The 18,159-nt window shown below is 39.9% G+C and overlaps 1 gene segment (V, D, J or C); it reads left to right on the forward strand.

Moving 5' to 3' along the window:
• Positions 1–253: 253 nt before the first annotated feature.
• Positions 254–14,878, forward strand: LOC140471263 (Ig heavy chain C region-like). The segment is given in 7 exon segments: positions 254–353; positions 483–785; positions 1,204–1,278; positions 9,144–9,443; positions 11,495–11,803; positions 13,664–13,972; positions 14,435–14,878. Coding segments are annotated over 7 exon segments (1,737 nt in total).
• The last annotated feature ends 3,281 nt before the right edge of the window (positions 14,879–18,159 follow it).

Genomic DNA, 18,159 nt, shown 5'->3' on the forward strand with positions numbered 1-18,159 from the left:
AAATTTCACTTTCCCCATTCAAAAAACACTGCCTAGCAGGCTGATCAGCAAAACAATATCCCAAGCTGTGTATATTTCCATGCTTAAGAATAATCTCATGTCAATATGAACCCATCTGTTAGGGCTGTTCAAGGTGATACGAGGATCCTGTCTCAGCCTCCAACAGGAAACCAACAGGCGGAACCTGTAAACCTGCCCCTTCTGATGATCATATAAATCCGGGTCAATGTGCTTTCGTTCAACACTCCTGGATCTGGTTTGTTTAGAAAGCTCTTGACAGAACCGTATTTCACAAGTTATCAGAATGATCAAGTCAACAATTTTTCTCAGTTTGTTACTGACATTTTTGCCATGTGAGTGTTTTTTGTTCATGTCTCTCTTTGTTACTGTCTCAATGTTAGTCTGCCTCAGGAATGTAAAAGACTCAGGCTTCTTTGTATCAGCATTAATTCCCGTGTTTTTTTTTGTTTTCATTTTTAAAGGTGTCCAGTCGGAAGTTGTTTTAACTCAACCAGAGTCAGAGAGTGGCCATCCCGGAGCCACCCTGAAACTGACCTGTAAAACCAGCGGCTTCGATCTTTCCAGTTACTGGATGCACTGGGTCCGACACGTTCGCGGACGGGGGCTGGAGTGGCTGCTTGAATACAAAAGTTCATCCAGCAGTAACTATGTACCAGCGATTAAGAATCGATTTACTGCGTCCAAGGACACTTCAAACAACATCTTCGCGTTGGACATGGAGAACCTGAAGATCGAAGACACCGCCATCTATTACTGTACAACACACCACGCGAGAGGAACCAGGGCTGGACCCTTTCAAAAAAACAGCTCAAGGGGACATTTTGCTAATTTCATCGTTGACTGACGGTCAGTACCAGTTTTAAATTCAGTTCAACCAACTGCGATCTGAAACACACCTCGGGCTGTCTTTTACAACCCGATTACAGAGGAAACAGACCATTGAAACTAACAAACTGGGTGATATCATGGGACAATGTTTTTGGCATGTCCTATGTACTGCTGATACTTCCACCAATTAAAGGCTTGGACATAATGTTAGCTTTCATATATCTGACAGTTCGGGAAATGTCTACTAATCGTGGTCTGCAAACAATGCCATTAATTCTATAGACTACCAGCACTAAATGTCTATTTCACATGAGAATTGAGACCCAGAGTGTATTACAGAAAATGTACGGGTCTAAATCACTGTGACACTGCACTGGGGTGATCATCGTGGTTACTGGGGCAAAGGGACCATGGTGACGGTGACTTCAGGTAAGAACCTTGAACTTTCTTAGTGACTTTATTTTTTACGAACGTTCCATTCATGTGAATAATTCCTGAATTAAGTGAAACTTAGATCCTGTGCTGAGCTTGATTTGTTTCCGTTTGAGTTTTGTTAAAACTGATTATAGACTTACATTAAGTCTCAGAAAATGACTGAAGTCGTTGTGGTGGATTCAAATGCTCAGTTTATATCTTTTTAAAAATCAGATGGGCATTCTGTGTGGCTGACTTACATGAAACACCTAAACTCTCTCAATCAGTCAGGTACAAGCAAAGTTTAGTGACATCCACTATCTGTGAGTTTTATTATCGACAACAAATGATAAGAACTTAAAGATATTGGAAATATCACTAAACAGGGTGAAAATATGTTAATTTATTGAATATATTCCCCGGGTGCATCATGCTCTTACCATGATTGCATTTTGTCGTTTGAGTTGTTAATTTTGTTGATGACAAGCACGTTGGATATTGCCATGGAATCTTCTTGCGGCACGAGATTTCATTCTTTTGATTGGATGCTGCATGTGTTTTATTTGATTCTGTTGAAAAGTTGTATGGGTTCTGGCTTTGCTTTATTTGATGGTGTTGAATTGAGTTGATTCATCTTGTGGAATTGAACTGCGTTTTCATGCTTTCAGTAATCGGTGTTTTCTTTCGGCAAAGGGGATTGTCTCTCTGGATGACTCTCAGTTACGAATATCTGTGAAGTTCTTTGTACTGAATCGTTTTTGCGTTTGTTAAATGCGGGGCAATATTTTTACTGATTGACTGAAACACGATATCCGTTTGTAACTGTGTGAAGACCAACTTAACGCAGAAACACGGAAGTGTGAGAAATTTTTAAAAAAACGACGTCTTTTTAGAGCTTTTTTTGCATACACAGTCTCAGTTATCATTTTAAACGAGTTAAAGTCTCTTTGAAGTCGCCTCATTCAAAATAAAATTTGGGACTAAAATGTTAAGCTACCGAATTCATCAGATTTCATGAACTTATCATAACATTCAATTCTAATGTTTGTCCATTGAACTAATTTCATTTTGACCTTAAGGCGATTAATCAATAGATGCCTTCAGCTGCTCTACTATGCACTGCACAAGATTGACATGATCAGAAATACTATATGGGTTGGTAATAAATTGAGTTGTTGTCGAAAATGTTAAAACTTTAAGCGTTGTTCAAAAAGTTATCTGAGAACCATGGCAGCTGATCTGACTTTTTATTTCTATTTGATTTAATTATTCGCTTGGGTGATCGTGAGCAGTTTTGATGGTTTCCAATTTGGGATATTTGTTGTGAGGTTACATTATATTCTTGGTTCTGTTGAAAATGTTTGCAAAGAGACAGTTTTGCTGCAAACACATCATTGATCCTCAGTGTTATGATTGGGTAATCGTTGTTCAGTTGATGAGCGAATGTGCTTCGGTAAAATTAAGCTAATATATTGTTGAAGCTGTCTTTGATTTCGACATTGCTTTCGAAATGTTTACATGGTCGTTGATCGTGAACTGCTCCAGTTTCCTCATTCAATGCAATCAGCATTGGAGTTGAACTTTCATTAAACCTAATATTAAAGTAAAAGGCAAATCGCAAAGGATTTGGAAATGACGGGAAACTAGATACGTTAGGGTGCAAGTTTTATTTGTAAGTAACAGTTGAGGACTGGTCTAATCCAATCCTTAAATTCGAAACTCAGAACTCAATTTTCTACTTAAATCACAAAGTTTGTCTTGAAACAGTTTAAAAGTCATAAGAAATATACATATAATTTCAAAAATATAATGTTCTTATTTTTTTTACGATTGAGCAAAAATGCCATTACTGTGATATCATTAATCAAGAATTTCCTTTCAATTCCGCTGTTCCCGACACACAAGTTTCCTGGCTGGAAGAGATCATTGGAAAAGACGATTAAGAAATTCTTCTCCAAATTAGATTTACAGGATTAAAAAATGTAACATTAACTGAGTGATTAAATCCATGCCATGCTTTAGATGTTCCCAATCCGTGTGTTTTAAGTAAATAGATACATTTTACAACACATAGAAACTGAAGAGTCATTCATTCGGAAACAGCTGCTATAGTCGATTGTGTCATCAAGTCTAGATTTCGATTCAATTAAAATAATCTAACATCGACTCACCATGGGAATAAATGATGCAAAATCGGAGATTTTAAAGATTCCCTTCGGCCCAACAAGTCCAAACCTCCGCTGAGCAACCACCCAGGCACCTTCCCCAGAATTTACCCCGAACACTATGGGCAATTCAGCTGATCCATATCGCTTAACCTGCACATCTTTGGAATGTGGAAGGAAACGGGAGCATCCACAGGAAGGCCACCCAGACACGGGGAGAATGTGCAAATTCCATGCAGACAGATACCCGAGGTGGGAGTTGAACCCGGATCCCCTGGCACTGAGAGGCAACAGTGCGAATCACTGAGCCACCGTGCCACCCCCTTCATGTTCCTGTCCATGCATTCCAACAGTTACAGAATTAACAAATTTCAGACAGTTCAATTTCATGTGGCATTCAAAACCACTTTTGACTGCCAGAAATTAGGCACCACAGAATTGTTACAATCAGAATAAACACTTCAGTAACAAAAGTCAAATTGTAGACCCCTGAAGTCAATTGTAAGCAATGAAAGATATATCACTCAGTAAGACAGAGGGAAATATGCTGCATATTTTCTTTGTGCCTCTCTTGTCAATGACACATTTAGTGGCACAATGTAGAATCAAATTATTAAGATCTCATTGTCAGCATGTAATGTTACTGACAAAGGTGATGTTACACTTCCAAAGATTCTAATCCATTTCAACCTAAGCAGACCATCTGGTGCAGCAACATACAAAGGGTTAAGAGGAAGGGCGTTCTCAGTTGAAAGCCAGTTAAATTTAAATTTATGGCAACGCAAATCCTAGTTTTATTCCTCTACAGTTCCCATAGAGCTTGAACAATTCGGAATTGCTATCAAAGCATTCTTGGATAATTGTTGAAATGCTACTTTCATCTTGTAAGCATTTTCTAACAATCCCTGGTTGCTGAAATCCTTGGTTAATTATTAACAAAGTTGTGCACTCTCAAACCGGTGGTCTGTGTTGTCAGAGATTGTGTTCGGATCTGTTATAATGTAATGGTAGTGTCTCTGACTGTGAGACAGGTGGTTTGTGTACATTTACAACCTGTTAGAGAGGAATCTAATACCATGTCTCATCCGGTTATTTCAGGGGAAGACCCATTGAGTTCTTTGAGTAATGTTGTAATGCCACACACAGAGGCCTGTGAAATCGATTTAATCGCTGTCCAGTCTTGGGCCTCAGGTATTAGACAGAAGGTTGGCGGTTTGGAGCCTTTTTCAAATCAATATTTGTTCACAGGCTTTTGGGAATTGTGAGCTGGATTCATAGTGTAACTCCTCATAGAAATCCGGGATTTTGACTTGCTGTTCTATCAATACCATTTATAACTAACCAAAATTAATTATTCCCAAAGCATATTTGATGACATTAAGTCGGAGCAGTTTTGGTTTGTATCAAACCATTCCTGTGAGTGAATTTGACTGTTCAGTCTGGTGGGATTTTGGTTGAATCCAACACTTTGGTGGTAGCTTGTCAAGTAGTCTTCAACTGATATCTCAGATCATCCAGTACATCTTCTTATAATGCTTTTCCAACAGAAGTCAGGTAAACTTAATCACCGTCTAACTCAATAGGTATGAGTTCTCGTTCAAGAAAATATGAAAACAATTTGCTGCAGAAGGATCACTGCACTTGAAATGATAAGCTTCCTTTCTCTGCACAGGAACTGCCAGACCTGCCGCTTTTCTTCAGAGAATTCTGTTTTTATTTCGTATTTGTAGCATTCAAAGTTTGTTGTTTCATTTAAAAAAGAATTCCTTTGTATGAAACAAGTTGTTCAGAGAGAAAATATATTTCACCAAATTGTGAATTTTCAGAAATATTTAATACCAGGTCATCATTGAAAGTGAGTGATCTGGCGTAGAGCCAGAATTTCAGAAAAAGCTGTATGATGAAGTATCAACCTGTTCCAGAAGGGAATGGGTGCTGTATAGAATTATAGAATCTCTGCAGTGTGGAAAAAGGCCATTTGCCCCAACAAGTCCATATCTACCCTTTGAAGAGTAACACACCCAGACTCAGTCACCTGCCTTATAGACCATACATTTACCGCGAATGAACACATCTAAATTACATATTCCTGAACACCACGTGCAATTCAGCATGGCCAATTCACCTCCCTTCGCATCTTTGGAGTGTACGTAGGCGGGAGTTATTCTGACCACTCAAATAGAGAATGTCGATGCTCCTATTCCAAATAATCAACAGGAATATTTAAAGAATATTTTCAACAATTAATTCGTTGAAATATTTTAGTAAATAGTGTTCAGCACCTTTGCTAGCTGAATTAATGACACAATGATAGGAATGTATGATCAGGAGTAAAACACTCAGCCCCTTGAGCTATTCCACCACTGACTTAAAACTTGGTACATTTGCGAGCTAACCTTTGACTAAAACTCTTTAACACATCTGATTAACAAGCAATAACTATCCCAGATTTAATGATTCAAAGGCACATAACAGCGGGAGACACCATTTATGAAAGGCATTTGTGTAAGTATGTAATGTGACACAATAAGGATGTAATTAATTGCTCGTGAAAATAAGTTTGAAATTTCTGACAATTTCCAACTCAATCATCCCAATCGTCAGGTCCCTTTAATTTAACATTATATTTCTTTATTCCAAGGAAGTATACTGTATGATTACCGTGCTAAAAATTAGGAAATTTTCTTGCCCATTAAATGATTAAGAAGTGGTTCACTGGAAATACAATCAAACGACACACAACGAAACTCTTGAGCACGTCATCATTGTGTGGACACGCAAGCAGCAGAATAATCTTCATTTTTTCTAGTATTTATTTGCATCGGTAGATAGGCGTGGAAATGTTAGGCATTTTACATCTCCTTGAGAGATCAGTCGACTTTGGCCTCCTTGACTGTCTGACGTTTGTGTGGTATTAACATTTTCACAGCTCTATCAGGAAGTGAGTTCCATGGCTGTGATCCAGAAAGAGTAAAGGGGCAATGAAAGAATTGCAAGTCAAAATGTAGTAATGTTTGGAGGAACAGTCAACAGTCTGACCCACACACGATAAGATTGAACCCTTTTTTGTACTGTTCAACTAAAGAATTAACCATTGGATTGCGCTGTCACAGAAAGGGTTTGAGGTCAAAACATCAAATGATTTCAAGAAGGTGATAGTATTTTCAAGCGTTGAAGGAAACAATAGATATGTGGGGGGAAATAGTTGAACCGTGTACAACATTGAATGAAAATTGTGAAAAATTGAATGGGGCATGGTTGTTAAGTTTTCATATAACAGCAAAATTGTTTCTATAATTAACAATAAAAGTTATCTAAAAGAACAACGAGATCATGATCAGCTGGGCCAATGGGCAGAGGATGGGCAGATAGAGATCAGTTTCAACTGAATATGACTCATTGCATTTTGGGAACAGAAATCAGGAAACAACCTAAAGTGAATGGTAGTGCACTGGGTCGTGATGTCGAACAGAAGCACCTGGGGATTCAGATACATAGATTCGTACAGAGTTAATGATATGGCAATGGGTAGCTTTGTCAAACGTAGGGACTTGAGGGATCAGATTCATATATTGTTGAAAGTGGTGTCTCAAGTCGTTGGCGTGTTGAAGAATGTTTTTGTAAAATGTTTTCTCATTGCACAGAGTATTGAGTATAAAGGTTGGGAGTTTGTGTTGCAACTGTACCGGACATTGGAATCAACTACCAGAGGAAGTGGCAAATGCAGATCTAGTTACAAAACTTCCAAGACATTTGGACAGGTACAGGAAGTGAATAGATCTGGATTGATATGGGCCAAATGCAGGCTAATGGAATTTGTTTAATTTGGGAACCATGGTTGTCATGGACGAACTGGGCCGAACGGCCTGTTTCTGTGTTGTATGATTCTTTGAATCTCTGACATTATGGTGGAGTAGGCTGAAAGTTGGAACCTGGTGATCTAGTGAGGAGGTAGGTTAGTGATGTGGTAGAATTTTAAGCTGATAGGCCGTGAGGTGTTGGGTGGCTGCTGGGTAAGCTTGCATGCACCTCGTCTGGCAGGGTGGCATCAAAGAAAATCATAATGGTCACAAGGAAATAACTTGGTCGCATTGTGCTTGGTAGGTCCTTTGAGCAGCAATGCAGGGTGTCTCCCTGGTGCCAAGATGGTTAATTGAGTGGCCAGCAGGCAGCAGGGCTGGTTAGTTGAGAGCTGAGGAGGGTGCAGGGCTTGTTATTTGGAGGTGGGCAGAGTGCCAGGCCAACTTGTTGAGAGGTCAACAGGGTGCAGGGCTGGTCAGTTGTGAGGTGGGGAGGGGGTCAGGATGGTTAGTTGAGTGGTAAACAGGATGTCAGACTGGTTAGTTCAGACATTGGCAAGACGTCAGACTGGTTAGTTGAGAGGTTGGCAGAGTGTCAGACTGGTTAATCGAGAGCTGGGCAGTGTGTCGGACTGGTTAGTTGAGAGGTGGGCAGGCTGCTGGGCTGGTTAGTTGAGAGGTGGGCAGGGTGTCAGGAAGTTCAGTTGTTCGCCTTAGCAGAGTGCTGGGCTCTTTCGGCGACAAAAGGTCATTGTACTGATGTGACACGTGGATATGATGTCAAAATGCAAAGCTCGGATTATGGCGAAGGGCAGATGGGAACAGAGCTAGGATGCAATGTGCACAGGTTGACTTGGGTATGATGAGAGATCAGTGAAGGTCTGGGTTCATATCTGGGTCGGGATATCCTGTCAGGGGTTGTGTAAAGTCGGGTGTCAGGACTAGATTCACCAAGGACCAGGTGCAGTGTAGCAGGAGTGGAATTGAGTGAAAGCAATCGAGATTACATTCTTGTCTGGAATATGGATTGCCTTGAATGTGTGTTATATCTTGTGATGAGGGTCATGTGTTCCGAGGGTGAATGAGCGTGTAACAGTGTTGGGGTTGTCAATGTGAGTTGAAATTGAGGTTGAGAAGAGAGTCAGAGCGGTGGTTAGTCTGAGAGGTGAGAGTTTTACCATGAACTGCTTGTAAGTTTGTTGGTTATTGAAGTAAAAGAGTCCTTGTTCATTTCTCAAATCATATTCAAATAAATGCTCAGTTCAGCGAGCTGTCACATTCCAAAGTCTCTGAACCTTAATGGTCCTCTATATTTCAGAGGTCTCCAGAATTCAGATAATTGCCAAGTCGATCATTGAGCTTCCAGATAATTCGCATGATATCAGCTGTGACAGGCATTCTCTCAGTCCCAGTGCTTTGCAACTGCCTTCTTTACAGAGAGTAGATTCTGACTGACATTGATAAACGAGGAAGGGATACTGGACTCGAAACGTTCACTCTTGTTTCTCTCCACAGATGCTGCCAGTTGTTGGGTTTCTCCTGCAACTTCGGTTTTTATTTCCAATTCCAACTTTCACGTTTTCTTGGTTTGCATTTTGTGAAACGACTATGCTCGTCACCTGCAATCCAATGAAAGTGTTCGTTGGCGAGATTTTCTAACAGTTACTTTTCGTGGGATCAGGGTGTTCTTATTTCTAAGTTTTATATAGTAATGGTCAAGGTCGAGGGCATGTTTCTGAAGAGGGAACCAATAGATCATGATCAATGACTGATTGGAAACAAAAATAAACTCAAGGTATGCTGAAGATTTTAGCAGGAACACACTAGCATACATTTACAGCTGAGGAAACATTTGGGTAACCAATAAGGTCGAATTAACAGAAAGTAACTTGCTCAATTGTTCATTCTATCCTAGAGACTGCATCTCCCCCCTCACTTTATGGACTGGTCTCCTCCTGCCAGCAACACAATGCCGACGGTTCTGTGATCTTTGGTTGTTTGGCCATGGACTATTCCCCTGACGTTACCAAGGTGACCTGGAAGAAAGGTGGGAACCAAATCACGACTGCATTGAAGAGTTATCCATCCGTGAGAAACAAGAAGGGATCTTACACCCTGAGCAGCCAGTTAACCCTGCCTGAGTCAGAAGCGGATTGCAGAAAAATCTCCTGTGAGGTTCAACACAGCGGGTCAAAGCAGAACACTGGAATGCCATGTAAGTCTTGTGGGAACTGAGGCGAACAGCACATCTGTGGTTAACATGAATAGGACATTAGTTATAAGACATTTGACATAGCCATAGAGATGTACAGCACAGGAAAAGGTCATTCCGCCCATCCAGTCCAAACCAATCAATAACAGCCCCCTAACTATTCCAGTTCAATATGTCCACAATTGATCCATTGCATTTGGTGACTTGACATTTCTTATATCCATCTAAATATTTCTCACATATTATGAGCGGCTCAGCCTCGACATGACTTACTGGCACTGAGATACAGAATCACACCCTGTGTGTGATTTTGTTTCCCCGATATCCTCCTGTCCTTCATTGTTAATTGTCCCTCACCCTATGCCCTTGAGACATTGCTCCATCCATGAAGGGGAAAGGTTTTGTTCTGTTTACTCTGTGTATGTCTACCATAATTCCAGACATCACAATCATCTTCTCTCTCAATCTTCTCTATTCCATGTAAAACCCCAGTTTGGTGAATCACATTTCATAATTAAAAACTTCCAGCCCAGGAAAAATCCTGGAATATCTCAACAATGCTGCCTTCTGTCTAATCACATTCCTTCCGTAACATGCAGTCCTATACTACACATGATGCTTCATGTCTGGCTTAACCAGTATTTTATTAATTTCCAATATCATCTCCCAACACATAATATAAATGTCTTGGCTCATAAAAGCAAATACCCTTCACACATCTTAGCCTTTTTATCCAGCTGCCACATTACTATAAGGGATCGATGGGCATGCAATCCTTTTCAGAGTTCCACCATTCAAAACATAATACCTCTTAGTTTCTTCTGACCAACTGCATCACCTTACACTTATCCAGAATGATTATAATTTGCCATTTTTCAGCACAAGTGGCCAATCCTTCTGTATCTTGCTGCAATCTAAAGGTATCATGGTCACTACCTGCCAACACGGCAATTTTTGCTTCAGCTGTGAACCTACTAGCCAAATCTCCTGCAGTATATTCTAAATCACTTTTACATAAAAGAGATATCAATAAATCAACACTGAATCCTGCAGAACACCACTAGACATATACTTCCAGCCACACAAACATCCTACGGCCATTATCCTCTGCGCTCTGCCACTCAGCTTCCTGAGGATTCAATTCGTCAAATTGACTTGACATCAACTGGCTCTGATCTTTACTATCATCTGGACATCGACTTATTTCTTTGAAAACTACCATCAAATTGCTCAGACATGACTTCTCGTCAATAAACTCGTGCTGAGAATTGTTGATTAATCTTCCAGATGAAGATTAATTCCCCTGTCCATGTCTTCCCTACTACTGAGTCTAACTTGAACCGAGCCTGTGGTTTCATTGTTTTTCCCTTCATCCGTCCAGCATAACAATACCACACTGGCAGTTTTGCCATATCCCCTGTGGACAGGAATTATAAATTATTGCCAGCGACTAATATTTCATCCTTTGTCTGGCATACATTTTATCTGCCCTGGAAATATAACTATTTTTCATCCAGCAAGACAGCACATCACGTCATCTATCCTAATTCCTGAAAAAACATCTCAACACGTCTCCATGTTTTCTACACCCACATATTCCCTCACACTGGTGAACATCAACAATTTTTACCGCCCTTCGACATCTTTCCCTGTCTCGCTTGAAGGCATTTTATTTGGAATATTGAACTGCCACTCCTGCCCCTTTCTCAACATGTCTCCATGATATCAAGTGCACACTTCCTCCTTCATGCCGTTAACTCATCTGCCTTGTTTATCATGCTCCTTTCATTGAAATGATTACCATTCAACCTTACTATCTCACCCTCTGATCTAACTGACCTTCTTGACTTCCTTGCTGTGACCTCTAATTTTTATCATTACATTGTCCTGCTAATTGTACTGTGTTGATTTCAAATTCTTTAGCACTCTGCATTATTATGATACTTGTAATGTTAAGGTTAGTATCTATTAGCCATAATAAACTTTGTTAACATAGAACTGAATGTATTTGTCATCAAATTTGTCGGATAATTTATGCATTGTTTTTCATAAAGGCCCATTTCTCGAGCCAACTCTTCTTCTCACCGTGAGTCCCAGTGAAGAAATCGCAAGCAGCAAGTTTGCAACCATCGTGTGTTCAATCATTGATTTCCATCCGAAGGAAATCTCTGTGACATGGTTGAAAAATGGCCAATCCGTGGATTCTGGTGTCTCCACGTCTCCTGTGTGTGAGGCGGATGGGAACTTCTCGGTGATGAGTCGGCTGACAGTCCCTTTTAGTGAATGGTTCAACAGCGCAGTGTATACCTGCCAGGTCACTCATGGAGAGAACACTCAAAGTCAAAACATCACCACACCCCAGGGTAAGACATACAGATGAGAGAACTAGAAATCATTTTGAACTCCGATGTCAATCAGATACACACATTTATCAAAGTTAGTGAACAGCACTAAGGTGTAGAGCATCCCATTCACAAACGTGTCATGTATTTGAGTTTGAGTGTTACATTAGCATTGCTCATAATTTAACATTATGTCAAATCAGAAAAGCATGTTTCCCTCGAAATTGAAGACATATCGACAGTGAGCTGGATTAATAGTCTTTTTTTAAAGTAGTTTGTTGGCTGACCACACTTGGAGAGGCAGAGTGCCGAATCCATGCCTGGTGACTTGCTGAAGGATAAAGGGGTTGGTGGTGGGGGAGGGGTGCGTGTCTTGTGGGGGCCGGGGAGCAGGGTCAGAGAGTTATTTCTTTGAAACTTAGAGCATGCTGAGAGTCCGAGATTGGGTGAACGTGGAATAAATGTTTCGGCCAGAAGGCCAGAGTAGGACATGAGGGCATGTCCTCAGAGTCAAAAAGTGCTCCATTTGGAACTGAGATGGGGAAAAATTTCTACAGCCAGTGGGGGGTGCATGTGTGGAATTCATTGCTGCAGAGGGTGATGGAGGCCAAGTCAGTGACTGTACTTAAGGTAGCGATAGATCGGTTAGTACATGGAGAAGGCTGGAGAATGGGGTGGAAAAACATACCAGCCGTGATCGAATGGCAGGGCAGACTCGATTGGCCGAACTGCCTCATTCTGCACCTTTATCTTACTATCATGTGGTCTCAAAATGACATGGTAAAACATGCAGCGACCCTTCTTTCAAAATAAATCAAAATGTGTTCAATGCTTCATTTCCAGCTCAGGAATGGCCTGTTGTCCTTGGGCATTGTACGTAATAGATTTTATCTGGTACTGAGCTCTTCAACTTCATTCATGGGACCAGGCCGCGGACCAAGTTGGTATTATATTTGATTAATCTGGATAAACATGACCTATTTGAGCCTCTTTAAGATACTCTCTGCAATTAGTGGATGTGGCAGGAGAATACATTCTAGTGGTAAGGCTATAGTAGGGATGAACGATTAAGAATATGAATCAAGGCTGACTGAGCCCAGGGTGAGGATGGAAATGTTCATGCAGTGAGCAGTGGAAGTCTGAATAATACTCGCGCAAATTTCCATCAAGTTGGTAGAATAATTGAAGACATTCGTATTTGTTCAATCTTTGTTCTACTAAGAAATTCACTGTTTTGCTTTTAGATCTACTCCAAATTTGACATGAGTAATAATATCTCATGGTATATTTTAGAGAATGATCTCACACCAATAATGTCAATTATTTTCAATAACGTTAAACATGTTGAATAGAATTTCTGTGACTGATCACTGCCCCTGTAACACCTTATATCCTCTGCAAATGCACGAGAACAAAGACAATAATTATGATTGATTACAGTTTGCCCAAACCTGGGGGTATAATTTGGCATTCAGAATGCCCAGCAGCATTTGCAAGTACATTTCATGAACATAGAAATGAAGTCGTTATATTCAGATTACTCTTGTCACAAGTATCAATGGATGGTCGTAAGTGAGAGAAGAATTCTAGAAGAAAGGTAATTCCATGTGTTACGCCGTGGTATCTTTGATTTTACTTTTTCACAGGTTTCACTTGTTACAAAGGCAGTGTTCTTTATGAATGATTACACGGGGCATGTTTCAGATAATAACAAATGTTTTCACAAATCAAAATATATAAACAACAGGAACCGTCATTTCATCAATATTTGGAAGCTGACATGTCAAAGGTGGTTTCTTCACTTCATGTGGGAGTAGCCTGAAGGCTCGGTGTTTTGATTCTAAAGAAATATTTTTCATTGATTTGATTTCTGTTTCATAGGAGTTAATGAGTGCCCCGATTACACAGTTAAAATCCTACCACCACCAGTAGAACAGGTCTTACTGGAGGCGACAGTGACATTAACCTGTGTTGTGTCCAATCTTCCTTCTGGAGTCAATGTCACCTGGATACAAGAAAAGAAGACTCTGAAATCAGAGATTGCGAACCAGCCTGGAGAAGATCCCGACAGCGTGATCAGCAAATTGAGCATTTCTACCGAATCCTGGCTGAGTCACGTTAGCGTTGAATGTGTGGTGAACCATCCATACCTCCCGACTCCTCTGAGAGACTCCATCAGCAAGGGAAATGGTGAGTGGTGAGAGGAAAGAACAAAGTATTCCACGTGTAATCTAGATCCAGTTACATACATGGCATGCTTAGATTGGCTCCAAATAACTTGGCAGCATGAAAGATGTGTCTGATGGCAGGATAGCTAAATATCTGACTGAGAACAAAATGGACCAAAGGTTGATCTTTTATGATTATAAGTCAAATAAAGTGGGAAGAAACCTGATTTGTGTTTTTAACATCAGCAATGACAAATGTACAGGATGTCTCAGTTGTGGGTTAGAAACATGGAGTCGACTTTCGAATTAAACTCTTTTTATCTTAATGAATAGAATGGATATCATTCTGCTGGTTTAGTAAATGAGAGCGTATAAAGCCCAAATTTAAAAAAAAACAAAACTGGGATATTTTAATATGTAGTTAAATGCAATATTGATTCTGGATTTTTATAGTTGATTTATATTTGTTTCAAATATTCTGCAGGAGAAATGCTACTGGAGCCATCAGTGTCAATCCAACTGCCACCAACAGAAGACGTTGCTGCTCAGAGTTTTCTCTCCCTCACCTGTATAGTGAGAGGTTTCTCCCCCCGAGAGATCTTCGTCAAGTGGACAAAAAATGACAAGCCGGTGAATCCCAGTAACTACAAGAACACCGAGGTGATGTCGGAGAGCGAGAATACCTCCTTCTTCATGTACAGCCTGTTATCCATTACAGCAGAGGAGTGGGCCAGCGGTGCTTATTACTCCTGTGTGGTGGGACATGAAGCGATTCCATTGAAGATCATCAACAGAACAGTCGATAAATCCAGCGGTAAACCGAGTTTGGTGAACATTTCACTTGCACTGATGGACACGGTTAATTCATGTCAATAAAAAAAACTCAAAGTTGTTTTTAATAATTCAACAAAAGTAATAAAGCTTTTTCCTCAAATTGTGATTTAAATGTTCAACCGTTTAATTAATTGTGTTTCACACTTTTACTTATATTCCACCTGTGAAGTTAAATTGGATTATTAACAGGTCTCGGACTCGTGTCTTGTGCAGTTAATGTTACCTGCTCAGGTAAACTTAGGATCGGACGCAGAGTAAAGCTCACTCAATACCAGATTCTGCAAAGAACCTTATCCACCTTGCATTCCATTAAAACGAAATCTTCAAATGCCCAATTTCTCTCAAGTAAAGACCACGGATTTTGAACTTTGTTTTCCTGATTCCCCGATTGCACATTCTCACAAAATTCATGTCGGTTTTAAACTGCCACCATGCAACAATTGGGAACGCAATCTTAAGAGACATTTGGAATTAGTTTTGATTGGAAAATGCCAATCGCAAACAGTGCAGAGTAAGTTGAATATGACACTTGCTTCTGTGGAACGAGGAATCTTGTACCAGTGCAGTGATTGACAGAATGCATCTTTATTTCCACACCAAAGAGACCCGAAATGAAGGTTATTGTTGTTGAGCACAGGTAGGGGGAGAGGGGAATTTTTAAAGGTCTGTACTCTTACTCACTCTGCAAAGATTTCAAGATCGAAGTCCTCTGTAATGCAACCCAGTTGCTGACAGTAACAGTCAGCTTCTTGTATACTGTTCGAAGATTCCATATTTCCATGCAAAATAATACCTTTGTGTCTGCCCAATTCGATTGACCCTATTAATCGTTTGTTAACATTGACTCCCCTTAATCCAAAACTGGTATTTACATCATCCCAGTTTGTAGCGCATAGTTTTGTCTCAGTTCTCTGGAGCACATGGGATAAATTCTGGTATTCGAACATCTGACATCATTTTGCTTCAAGTACAGAACATTTGTAGATATTTTGTAATCAGCATGTTCAGAAATGCAATTCTGCATATCTGGGGTAGTGGGGATTTGATCTCAGGTCTCTTGTCTCAGAGACAGAAATTCTTTCGCTGTAACAAAAGAGTTGCTCACATCGAGGGCCGAATGTCCTGTTCTGCGCTGTATTGTTCTATGTTCTAAAGCATCTATCTCTCCACGAAGATCAGAAATATTCCTGACAACATCAGGGTCAGATATAAATGTTGACAATCCATAAAATCTGGAACAATAATGAAAATTACAGTCTAGTATAAGAGCTGAAACAGTTACAGAGAAATGCTCACAAATGCACATGTAAGAACACATACACAGGCTCTCACCTAAAGACACATGCTTATGCACACACATAAACGTGCACACAGATGAACAGCCACACACTCTTATATACACAGAGCCACACATGCAAATAGTACTTGAACACTCATCTCAACTCCCGCAAAAACGCACGTACACAGAAAGAATAACACGTGCACAAGTGAACAAGGATATCCACACATAATTACGAAAAGCATAGACGCAAATTAATACACAAATGGACATGACTGCATTTCTATTCATGCAGCATAATGCTGACAGACATACATTCATACGCACAAAGATGCAACATCTGAAAAATGTCCTCCCACATGTAAACAAACACAGGGGCACATATGAGCACAGGGTTAGACATTAATATCATTACTTTTTAAATTTCATAATCGCAAACATATGATTGCAGAGGCAGCTTAATTTATTTTTAAACCACTTTGATCAGCACTTATGTATGGTCACACACGCACATAAATTCAGAGTCGCACATGCAGACGTGCAAGTAATGTGGCGTTCATTAAACAAGGAGAATGGCACAAGCGTCAGCAAACATCCACACATAATAACACAAACAAACACATCCGGCAATGGTTTAGGATAGATTGCCACACAAACAGAGATCATCACGCAAATATAAACATCCACCAAACATGACGTTGCATGCTCACATTTATTGAGCACAAACATGAAAATAACCGAATGTGGGTCGGACCTGAAATAGACAGATCCTGCTGTCTATTGGTAGGATGGCACTGACGAAAACTAGACAAGGACATTAAATGATAGACATAGGTGTCAACGAAGTGCCATGTTAGCATGATGATGCTTACGCATTGTGAAGGGAGCAAGATTGACATACAACAAGCACGTGAGCACATCATCAGTAAATAATATGAGCATGTTTATTCATGCACACACTCCAAAATGGGCAGGTGTAATGTAAGAGACACGCATTACCACATCCACAAACACAAGGAAAAATATACACATCAAGCAGCACAAAAAATAAATTAAGAGCAACATGGACAAAAACTTATTCCTAAATATGCAGATCCTACAAACAAAAATATGAAGCGATGTTTTTACTGTGGATGAAATTTACGTTCATGACTTGCCAAACAATTGGTCACCAATATATCATGAAGATGAGAACCATATTTGAACCTTCATCCAGTGATGGACTAAATATTGAACTAAACTGCGGTCACAGCCCATATTTAAAATATAACGATAAAATTAAAATATTTGTTCTCTGTAAGTATTCCTCAAATGATAATATTCTTCAATAATAGATTAAAAGGCAAGGTAATTCGAAGTTTTCCAGCACGGACAGTAAGGAAAATTGTGCAGTTAGTTTTAGTAATTTCTTGCTGAGAGTCAGTAATGCATTAATACATGCAGATAGAGAGTCAAACCTCAGAAACACCTGACTGCCTAAAGAAGATGTAGCAGTCTCTAATTACAATACTAAGGTGCAGATAGATCAGTCAGGATCAATAAACAATCTGAATACGTTCTCTCGGTTTTATATTCATAGATTCAATAGATCGCACTTGGATTGAAGTCTCTGAAGATGATAATGGCAACATCAGGGCAACTGCGTCCACATTCATCACCCTGTTCTTCCTGAGTATTTTCTACAGTGCTGCCGTCACTCTGGTGAAGGTGAGAGTAATCAAATATTTCACACAGCAAGGAGCCAAAGATGTCTTGTGAAATATCAAAATGTGCCACTGAATGCAACTGAGAACCTGATAGCATCGGATCATAAACATCTGCATCATGACTTTATCTGTCTTTTCCAGGTTAAGTGAATGAGTTGTTGACACCGTAGATTTTCCTCATCTGCTTATCAAGTCTTCTGAATTCCCAATTTACAATCTGTCCTGTTGCTGACTCGAACAGTGAGACCACTTAAGTTTGTCAGTGTGTAACTAAGATAAATATTGATGGCCTTTCGTTTTCACTTTGATATCTTTGAGATTATTATAGTTGGAATAATTTATAGCTTCCCAATTCAATTTGCTTTTTTTTAAACTTGTTCCTTATTCAGA

This window comes from Chiloscyllium punctatum, chromosome X (assembly GCF_047496795.1).
Source record: "Chiloscyllium punctatum isolate Juve2018m chromosome X, sChiPun1.3, whole genome shotgun sequence".
NCBI lineage: Eukaryota > Metazoa > Chordata > Chondrichthyes > Orectolobiformes > Hemiscylliidae > Chiloscyllium > Chiloscyllium punctatum.